This window comes from Cynara cardunculus (assembly GCF_001531365.2).
Source record: "Cynara cardunculus var. scolymus isolate 2C chromosome LG 15, CcrdV1, whole genome shotgun sequence".
Lineage (NCBI taxonomy): Eukaryota > Viridiplantae > Streptophyta > Magnoliopsida > Asterales > Asteraceae > Cynara > Cynara cardunculus.
The window spans coordinates 9,919,509-9,931,261 of NC_037542.1; the positions used below are offsets into that span (position 1 = coordinate 9,919,509).

An 11,753-nucleotide genomic window follows, 5' to 3' on the forward strand; every position below is an offset into this window, starting at 1 on the left:
ATATGATCGAAAGGGTTTCCTAGCTAGGGGAATCATGTCACCCCTGGCGAGCCTAGTCTAAGGGGCAGAGCCCTAGTGGTGGATAATCACCTATCTTTAGTCAATACAGACAACTTAATCCATACATAAACCATTCAGGGTTTAATGAAACAAACAACACCTTATGAATTTAATAAGTTGTAGCAAGGTCATTGTGTATTTGGAACATATGTATATACGAAAACACAAATTTATAAGCAATTATGTATATAAAAGCTATGAAAGCCCCTTTTTACAACTTCATCTATTATAATCTCTAGGAACTAAACAAAGAAACTACAGTTAAGCAAGATCGTTAGATGATGACAATAATCCTTTTGTCCTTAAACTAAGCAATGCGTAGTTGGGCTGTGAGATGAACAAAAGCTTCTTCGTGGCAGGGAAGGGTAAGCCCTCCCATTGGATGGTGGAACCCAAATTCTTCCTCTGATTTATGTAACAAATCTTGGAATGCTGGTTGGTCCAAGTATGATAAAGGAATCACAAACCGTTTCCTTTGAATTTCTCCTACGTACACAGCCAAATATCCTTTGGGAACATCGTGACATTTGATTAGTTGTTTTGCATTAGCAACTACTGATTGCAACCGAAAAATCCCCATATTTTTGCAGCTAAAACAAGACCGTTTTTTAAGAGAATGAAGCGTAATTTGCAGACAATGGAAGGTGTAGTTTGTTGGAAGTCTCATGTATTAGGCTTATATTTATAGTGTCTATATCTAGTCGATCACAACTAGCCACCCAAATTGGATATCTTGGTGTTATTGAAGGGCCTACTTCATGTGAATCTCACATGACTTTGCTCAGTTTAGTACTACTCAGAGATCATCAGTTTTCCTTATCCATCCATCGATGATAAGAACATGTTGGCCTACTTGTTTCTATGAGGTCATGATCATGACCAAGGAGCAACACCTCCGGACCTGCATTTGATTCTGAATGTGATCTGAGCTGCTCAACTTGGAATGCGACTAAATATTTAAGAGAAGATTTGTGAGATCTAATTTATTCAAAAGAAATTAGTTAAAAAAATAAAATGTAATTTAATTAAAAAACTCGATCTGTCCTCTTTTCTCTATATATGCTCTCTCCTCTTTTCCCACTAATCTCATCTCTTCTCTTTCCGTAACATACACATAAGAGCTTTTGTTCGTAAAATTTGTGAAAAATGTCGACTAATTCGTCGTCGGGGATGAATTATAGTAATTTGTTCCGACCCAAGACATAAACAAAGACAAGGATAATCAGACTAATTGAATGTGCTTACAAGGTAAACACATTGTGGACACTTTCTTATAGATACTATTTTAGTGTGCGAACATATATATTGTGAACATGTAGACCTCTAAATCTACAAGATTTGATATAAATTATGAACATATTGTGAACGTCAACTAAAGCAACAAAACTAAATCTAAAACTTATTCTTTGATAGCAAAAGACTACTTTATTGAAAAACCAAAAATAATGAGAAACTAAATCTAAAACTATCACTTGTGAACGCAATGTGAATACCTTATTACAGAATTTCTTAAGGCATTACATTACTTTCACAATGTGTTCATCTTGTGTGCAATACATTTAATTGTGCATGTGACGATGGTTAGGATAAGAGAGGAGAGATATATTTATGGAATTTGAATTTCCTAAAAAATGTGTTAATGCTTATTTAATAAATAACATTAATTATCTTAAATTATTGGCTTAGGATGGATAAAATTTAGAGTTCTCAAATTATTAAGCCACTATATAGTCAGGTTCAAGAAAAACCCAAAAAGAAAAAAAATGAAAAACCAAGGAACACTTTAGTACGGTATGCACATGTGCGTACAAGTAATTGAAGATAATTCTTTTTTTTTTCTATGCATGTGCATACGAGACAAATTACTTGTATGCACATGTACATAACGAACTTATGAATGATTATTAGAGTTTTCATTTTTTGCAGTTTTTCTTTGAACCTCACACAACACACACATATGCATGCACACACACATATAGGGTAGGGACAAAATGCAAACCAAGCTATTTGTATAAACCGTAAAACTGTCGATTTCATTGTTTATTTTTAGTGAATTTTTTAATATAATGAAATTGTTTCAAATAATCCATTTTATGATGAAGATATTTCATATATTTTTGTGTCTATGTAAAAATTATATTGTTTCATTTATTTCTCATTTTGATGATTTTTTTTACTAAGATTAATAAAATGAAGATGACAGTGTCCTTAATTATTTGAAACAATTTCATGAAATTTTTAACTAAAATCAATAATGAAAAATTGACGGTTTTCACGGTTTATATAAATAGCTCGGTTTGCAAAATATCCCTCCCCTGTACAGATACATACACACACACATACATATATGTTTAATAGTCGGTGTGTAGTCAATGTGAGACTCTAACCACTACAACAAAAGAGGTTTATAGAACATCATATTATGTCTAAGCTTGTGTCATAATAGACTGTTTAATATAGATAGAACCAAACAATTTGTACGACACCATATATGTGTTATATAAGTTGATATGACGCTTTTGAGGCATCCTAAAAAGTTTTTTCTATTAATAGTTTTATGCATCAATATTTTGAAGAAGTGGAATATTAAAAATGTGTTCATAAGACACTTGTTATGATGCCAGAGTCCTAACGCTCTGCCATAACATATGCACCTTTATATAGGACACAAAATTGTTTGGTTTTATCAATCCAAGTCATTTAAAGTCGTCTATTAAAACATGTAGATATGTTTGACGTCCTATAAAACCAATTTTGTTTCAGTGAACACATGAAAGTTTGTTGCTCAAGACAGAAATTAGCAACAAAAGTATTCTAGTGTGTCGGTATGTCTTGAGTGTTCTTTGTTACAATACTTTTATTACGCTCGTTTAACTATAACCAAATTATCTAACATAAATATCGTCAAACAAAAATGAGAAAACTTGGTGCATGCACATACACTTGTGGATTGGTGTTCTTTCAAATTAAATGGTTAATTTACTTAATGTTGTGGTTTCACATCGCTTTAGATTTGATTGGACCGTTTCTCCTTTACATATATTAATTAGAATCTCTTTTTTCTCGTAAGGGATCATAATCTAGGGGCCGGGTTCCATATTCTAATACTTCAATTTCACCAACTACTTGTGCGGAAGAAATTTATGAATAGGCCTACAATTGTTTCTGTGAAGTCATCATCAGGAGAAACACACTGCCCCATACCCCTAGCCTAAAGGAAATATATAGAGACCTTCAATTATATAAGGGCGTTTCTTGAAAATGAGTTGTTTTTATTGGAAATAATATAGGGAAAGAATGTCTTAGTTCCGTTAAACAATTAATATGATAGTAATGGAGGCCACAAAACCATATTAGCGAGGTCAATAACATTCAAAAGTGGCAATAAGAACATGGTGTATTGGAAGTGTTTGATTTGAATGTGACTTAAATCCATGATGCGACCTAGTCAAGCCACCTGAAGTCGTGGGCTCAGGTCAGTAGTAAATTGGAGAAACAACAGTACATTTTTCACGACGTGGATCTTTTCATGTCATGTGAGCTGGGTTCACACTTAGTCCTGATATGATCTCCGTGAGTTGAACATCTTGCTGTTTGTTCAGTTTGATTACTTGTTTTGCATTAGCAACTAATGATCATTGAAACATGAAAATCCCCATACTTTTTGAGGGAAAAGAATACTGCTTTTGAAAGAATGAAGTGATACAAGTAATTTGCAGAAGTGGCCTGGGAATTCAACTGCACTCTACTTTGCTGAAAGTCTTCTGTTACAAGCTTATAAGTATGGTGCTATAAGCAGCTAGCCGCCCAAACGGAACATATTATAATGCATGGTTTTCCACAAGGGCCTACCTCATCTGAAGCTTTCACATGCCTAATTTGTTCGGTTGAGTACCACCCAAAAAATAGTTTTCTTTAACCATCTAACACCCCCCCCCCCCATCTCTCTCTCACACACACACACACACACACACAYATATATATATATATATATATATATATATATAAAACCTCCTATATATTAGAAATAACAACTTTCATAATTATCTTACTAATCTGTTTCTTATAGAAAAACTCATTTTTTTTGTTTTGCTTTTGAAACAACATCAATTTTATTTCACCAATGAAATAACACATGGGTTGGTGTACATGTGTTGAATTGTTTTGAACCATATATTGGGTTGATCTGTTTTGATAATATAGTATTGTTTTGCCAAGAAAATAGTACATGAGATTGATCTATTTTGAGTATAATGTCGTTTCACCAACGAAACATTACATTGATTGAGTGATTTCAAATAGGAAAAAATGAGTTACTTATGCACAGTTTACTTGTAATCTTAAATTTTAAGTAATATGCATCAATAAACAATAATTTATATATAAAAAAATAGTTTATAAGAGTTTTTATCAAATGCTTTATAATATAGTATAAATAATAACGGTCATAATATCAACAACAATAACAATAGTAATCTAAAAATACAAAATTATAAAATAAAAATAATTATAAGTTTTATAAAATGTTAAAGTCATCATAACACATAAATAACAAAAATAAAATAATAAAAAGTGAAAACAAAATATTATATCAACTTCATGATATATTTTTTAGTTACTAAAATCAAAATAAAACAAAGCCAATAAAAATACGATCCTAAATTGTAAAACTGAAATCAAAATAAAAACTAAAAATATCAACAGCATAAAATACTGAAATTATTATAACAAAAATTAAAAAGTAAGAAAATTGTAATTATTAATTTATTATTATATAATTAAAATTTAATTATTATAGTAAGGTGTAAATGTGTAATTACTACACCCCCATTTTACAATTTCCAAAGGTGCTTAGATTTTTGTCAAAAAATAAGATATAGGGTCCATTAATTACAGACAAGTGTGTAAAATAAAATGGAAAGCCACCATCAGAACTTAACATGTGCGAGCATCATTACAATAAAGTAAATATATATATATATATATATATTAAACGATATTTTAAATCTAATAGATAATTGCATTTCTTATCCTTGAATTCAGGTATATACTACAAATATCAGCTACCAACAAAAACAGCATCCAGCAAATTTTGTTGTTGATTACAGAAATTAATTAGCATCCAAATTAATTACATAGTTACAGACCGAGTTATATCGCAAGACAGAGGGATCATGAATAATCTGTGGTTGAAATGGAGCTAGTTGACGGGCGTTTGAGTCACGTTATAACAAAATGAGTTTTTAGAATGCCTAGTCGTTTTTTAGCGACACAATAAAAAAGTACTTAACAAGACTTTTATTTTTAGATGACAAAAATATGTGTCGTATATAATAACATTCCAATAAGTTGTTAGGATAAAGTTAATTAACGATCTACCAAGTTTTGTCGACAAATTTGGGCAACCTAAGATCGAGGATTTAAGATGTAAATCGTCGTACTAGTCTTTTTTATATGATACTTCTAAAAAATGTTATGGTAGCCTTTTATACAACTTATTATATATAGGACACCTTACAAAATTGTCGTATAAAGGTTAATGAAATGATTAAGTTTTTGACCTGTTAAGTTGGTCAGTTGGTCAACTTCATCCATATACTTGTTATATTATCCAACTTTAACCGATACCAACAACTTATTGTAACACCTAATAGGATGCACAATTGTAGGTCCTTTAAACCTAAAAATCACATTACGTACTCTATTAGGACGTCCAAGGATGGCCGATGATCCTGAAACTCTAACTTCGTTGTGGTTTCAGATTATGCCTAGTGCCTTAGGGAGGTGTCAAAAGCAATGGATGGTAAGGGGGATAAAATCTATGGACATATATATATAACATTGACAAATTTAAGTCCGTTTGTTTTCCAATCAATTGGGAAACCTGCAAAAAGGATATATAGATTATAGAATATGGCTGATCATATCATTCTTGACCGGGTGCGTGTAAACCGATGTGTTGGTACCTTGGAACTAGACTCCTAGATTTGAAGTTAAAGAATTTTTTTTATGTAGTTATGAGTTATGAAGAACCAAATTAAAGGAGTATAAGCATGTTTCCATGTCCACTTCTGCTACTGTAGGAGAATCCTTATTCACTAGCAAAGTAGCAATTGATCGAAATCATTGGAAGCAACATATATAGGATCAAGAAGCCTTATAATTAATTTCGGTGTGGGTTCGAAAAAAATGGTGTGGGTTCTACCATATATATACAGGTATGAAAACATAGCACTTAGTCCACAGGTGATGGTAAGCTTTTATGTAGAAGGTTTAAGTGTTTAACTATACAATTCTTCAAAGGTGGTTAAAGGTTCACATAAATGATTGAAACTCTTTCCATGTATACATCGCCAATATATTGATAAAAGGGAATATGTCCCTTCTTTACATTTGTTTTAAAACTACACCTATTATGCTGTCTATGAAATAATGATGCAAAATTAGAAACAAAACCATGGCTTGAACATTCTTCGATCGATCAGATGATGAAAAATCCCTGTCCACAACCTATGAAGTGTGTAATCGAGCGGTGAGATCAACAAAGGCATCTTCCTGGCAAGGAATGGTAAGTCCTCCCATTGCATGGTAGAACCCGAATTCTTCCTCAGACCTATGCAACAAATCTTGGAACAATGGTTGGTTCAAATAAGATAAAGGAATCACAAAACGTCTCTTTTGTACTTCACCGACGTACACGGCCAAATATCCTTTGGGAACATCTAGCTGTTGTCGATGGTTCAGTTTGATCATTTGTTTCGCATTAGCAACTAACGAATGCAACCGGAAAATACCCATGTTTTTAGAGGGAAAGGGACTGGTTTTCAGAGAATGCGCACAGTGATCCAAGTGAACTAGTTTTAAGAAGTGAGAACTGGACTGGAAGGCTTGTGCTTTGAAGAAAATTGGCAGCATCAAACTTGTATTTATAGAGTTGTGTACTTGCAACTGGATATGCAAATGGCAAAAGGAACAGTTAAATTTCTACAAGGGCCTATTTCATGGTTCCCTCACATGAGTTTGTTTATTTATTAATAATCAAATACTGCTTCTCTTTTCCCTCCAAGCCACAATACAATAAATTTCCCTACTTGTGTTTCCACCAAGAAATACGCGTATCCAAATAGTCTGAAATAAAATTTTATAATATTGCTGTTACATACTTGACAATTTGCTCCAGAAAAGGAATTAATTGCCGGTGGATGCTCTTTGTTTATATATTTATTATTTGAATCTGAAACAAATGCACGTGACAATTTGATTTTTATGCATGATCGGTCAGTTTCAAGAGTATTCAGCCACCGAACTTGGGCAGTATAATCTATACAGCCCATGGTTTCATTCTAACAAGCTTTTTGAAGTTGCAGCATGGATAATTAGCAAGATATATGGATTTTTTATTTATCAATTGCTGTTCTCAATGCACTGGCCATACCGCAGGAGCCAGGATGCATTATTATAAGGTGTTCTTACTATCTCTCTTCTCTCGATTCGGTTATCTTTCGTGCTTGCGCATACAGTGTGCTACAAGTAAAAAATCTGACCAGCATATGACATATCACAGATGACTAGAATATTGAAGACTAAAAGGAAATGTCAAGATAACTTGATATGTAATTAAGGTCTTTTTCAGGATTATTAGCAAGATATGCATTTTTATTGGATCAATTGCTGGTCTAAATGCAAAGCCCATACCCCAGGAGCCAGGGGGCATTACTTAGGTGTCCCTAACTTTCCCTTTTCTCTTGGGTTGATCGATTTTCTATCATTCTTGTGATGTTTTTTTTGGGGTTCTTGCTGATTTGCTAGTTTCATGTTACTTTATCTACTTAAAATTCTTCTTCTGTTTCATTTCCTAACGCGCGCTTCTGATCAAACTTGGCCTTTCCAAGCAGAAAATTTATCGCCAATCTGTTCGACAGAACCAAAGATCAATTTTATTTTCCAAAGGAAAGCTGGACCCTTGCATCACGTAAACATCTGAGTTGAATGATAGTCTGGGAGGAGGACTGAAGATACAATTAATTTAATCAAAACCAATCTCATTCCTCTCCCACGTACTACCATTTCTAAAACAAGCGGCCAAAACGTGTGCCCCAAATGGATCGAAGGCAGCCTCACCAAATCCCGACTAGCCTTATGCTCAATGAGAACGAACAGTACAATTATTTATTAGATGAAGAGCAAACGGATTCAGAAGATGAAAGCAAGATGAACAATTAACCTCTTTGGAAGACGATGTCGAAATTTCACAAGGTTTTACACACAGATTCTTTTATTGATCGTCATATAATATTTGTTTGGAGGTGGCACATTTTTGGGCGGCGATATTAATTGTGCTCGCCTCGTGGTTGCCCAAAGGGATACAAGAAGGGGAAAAATGCTCAGGAGCACAGAACTATAAATCTATAGTTTTACAAAGAACATTTATCGGTCATGTACTCGTATTCTTATAATCAATTACACTATTTTTGTTTAATTTTAACCAAATCTACTTCGTAAGAATAAAATTATGATTAACAAAAGCCATAATAAGCCAAGACCATACATATACACGAAAACATTAATTCATATGCATTATAGAAGATGGTGGATTTGAGTGCTTTTAGTGAAATACCACTCTGTTTCGTATAATTGAATTTACAAGAGAATATAAGGTTGATAGTTAAGCTATATAACAAGTTAGGAGATGCGGAATGTACATTCCTTTTTATGTAAGCTAGTTAGAACCCAAGATTATTGGACGTCACCGGGGGTCATGGGGGAGCCCCCTTTCAGGATCTTGAGGGCGCTGGGGTCCAAGGGGCAGAGCCACCTGGCAAACGAAATGTTAGGGAGCAGACACTATAGATTTCAGTGTTAGGTGGTGTATTAGTGGTTGCTCACCGGTTTTTGTAAACACTGATGGTTTAGGTGGTCATCAGTGTGTTCAACTAGCAGATGGTTTGCCAACTGATGTGTTATCAACCAGTTGAAACTAGCTTCAACTTGCTGATGGTTCGCCACTGATATGTTATCAGTTAGCTAGCTGAAGCTTCAACTTAATGTTTATTGCATAGTTTTGTAATTGTCCTTTTTTAACCATCCACTACTTATCTCCACACAATTACTTCGTTTTAATGAGGTGTTATTCTCGACATTACCGTAGGAACAATTATGATTCTCTAAGTTTAAAAGGTAACGAATTTTGGCAAGATGGTTACGGAAATTTTAGATTGTCCTCGAGTTAATTTCATGATACCGAAAATATAACCAAAGGAAAGTGAACTTTCACATGATCTCAAGTTTTATCCGAGCTTCTTACTCATTCTTTTTTCTCTACAAGAGACAATATTCCCCAACATGATTTCATCACAACCTTTTAGAAGTGATGGTGGTCGCAAGACTACAATTATTGCTCTAAATTGTCATGAAATTAGGTTAGACTAATCACAAATTGAACTGAAGTCAAAAATCAAATCAAAATCAACTCTGCTAATCAATCAAAACAAATTCTTCACTATTAAGTGGAAAATCCAAAACCCGAAGAAATCATAGATGAAGGACTATATTGATTGAATTCGCAAGCCTGAAAAAGTAGCAGCAATGGTTTCTACAGCATCCCTGGTGCGTGAGTTTTCATGTATTTTTTTATGGTCAAATGGTGCCACCGTTTGAAAAAATTTATGGGTCCGTCCCTGCTCTAGAACATGACTTACATTGTTCCTATGAAGTCCTCGTCAATCAGAAGAAACATGTACACTCATTTTAAGTCTCACTTAGGGGCTGTTTGGTATTGGCTTAATGGGCTTAATGACATGTATAACTTACGTTTGGGGCTTAATGATAAAGCTATCGGCAATATCAAAGTGTTTGTTTGAGACTTAGTGATTATGCTCTTCACAATTTTGGCTGTAGGGAATCAGCCCTCCACAGCTTATGGGATCAACCCTATTTCATTGTCTTTCCAAACCTATCCTTAATCAATATTACAGACACTACAATCCATACATGGTTTAATGAAGAAAAAAAAAACAAACAACACCTTAGTGAATTTAATAAGCTGGATCAAGGTGTATTGGAACAGTAAACAAGTATATAGGGAAACACCAATATATATGCAATTATATATAGAAGACGGGAATGCCCCTTTTTACAACTTCACCTATTATACTCTAGGAACTGAAGAAGGAAACTATAGTGCGCCAAGATTGTTAGATGATGACAAAAATCCTTTGTCTTCAAACTAAGAAATGCTTAATTGGGTTGTGAGTTGAACAAAAGCCTCTTCATTGCAGGGAATAGTAAGCCCTCCCATTGGATGCTGGAACTCGAATTCTTCCTCTGATCTACGTAACAAATCTTGGAATCCTGGTTGGTCCAAGTAAGATAAAGGAACCACAAACCGTTTCCTTTGAATTTCTCCTACGTATACAGCCAAATATCCTTTGGGAACATCTTGCCTTTTGATTAGATGTTTTGCATTAGAAACTAATGATTGCAACCTGAAAATCCCCATATTTTTGCAAAGAAAACAATTGTTTTGAGAGAATGAAGTGTGATTTGCAGACAAATGGAAGGTGTATTTTGCTGGAAGTCTCAGGTATCAGGCTTATATTTATAGTGTCTATATAGTCGATCACAGCTAGCCATCCAAATTGGAAAGTGGAAATCTTTGCGTTCTTTAAGGGCCTACTTTAATGTGAAAGTTCACATGCATACATTGCTTAGTACTACTAGTTTCTATGAGATCAGGATCATGACCAAGGAGCAACTCTTTGAACCTGCATTCAATTCTGAATTATGATCTCAGCTGCCAAATTCGGAATGAGACTAAATACATATATCCCATTGAGCCCTTACAAAGAGAGAGAGGGAAGATTCTCATATATACATGTTTGATGGTCCTTGTCTAGACGATGCAAGACTCCAGCCGCTACGTACAACAAAATCAGTTTACAGGATGACATATTATATCTAAGTGCCATACACTACAAGAAACGACACTTTTGCCTACATCTTGAGTGTTCTTTGTTACAATACTTTTATGACACTCATGTAACAATAACCAAATTATTTGGTGCACATACACTAGTCTATTGGTGTTCATTTAAATGGTTAATTGCATATACTTAAATTTCACATACCAACAACTTGTGTGGAAGAAATTTATGAATAGGCCTACAATTGTTTCTGTGAAGTCACCATCAGGAGAATCAGAAGAAACACACACTGCCCCCTACTGCTTGTTAAAGGGCAATATATATAGAGACGACCTTCAATTATAAAAACACTAGAGATTGTTTTTTTGACAATAATTAATGAGTTGTTTTAATTGGAAATAATATATATAATGAAAGAAGTGTGTATCTATTAATTTTTTAAACAATATATAATAGTAAATGGAGGCCAGAAGACCACACAAGTGAGGCCAATTAACATTCAAAAGTGGCAATTAGAACATGGTGTATTGTAACCGTTAAATAGGACTTCAATCCCTCATGCGACCTAGCCAAGCCACCTGAAGCTGATGGTGCAGGCTTAATTAGGTCGCTAGTTCATTGAAGGATCGAGCTATGGTACATTTCTGTGACCATCCCAGATATTTTCATGTCAAGCGAGCTTGCTTGGTTAGCAATGTGTTGAAGCAGTGACCTACTTAAGTTGCACAAGCCTGGGTTGTGGAACTGAGTGACCTGGTGCGTGCGACGTAA

General features: G+C 34.1%; 1 protein-coding gene across 1 annotated transcript; it reads right to left on the bottom strand.

The window, feature by feature from the left end:
* Window positions 1-216: 216 nt before the first annotated feature.
* LOC112527721 lies at window positions 217-6,871 on the bottom strand. Its single transcript, XM_025138498.1, has 3 exons — window positions 6,575-6,871; window positions 2,032-2,069; window positions 217-612 (listed from the first exon to the last, which is right to left on the bottom strand). The coding sequence occupies exons 1-3, from the start codon at window positions 6,856-6,858 to the stop codon at window positions 368-370; spliced, it is 567 nt and encodes a 188-aa protein (XP_024994266.1). The 5' UTR covers window positions 6,859-6,871; the 3' UTR covers window positions 217-367.
* Window positions 6,872-11,753: the final 4,882 nt, after the last annotated feature.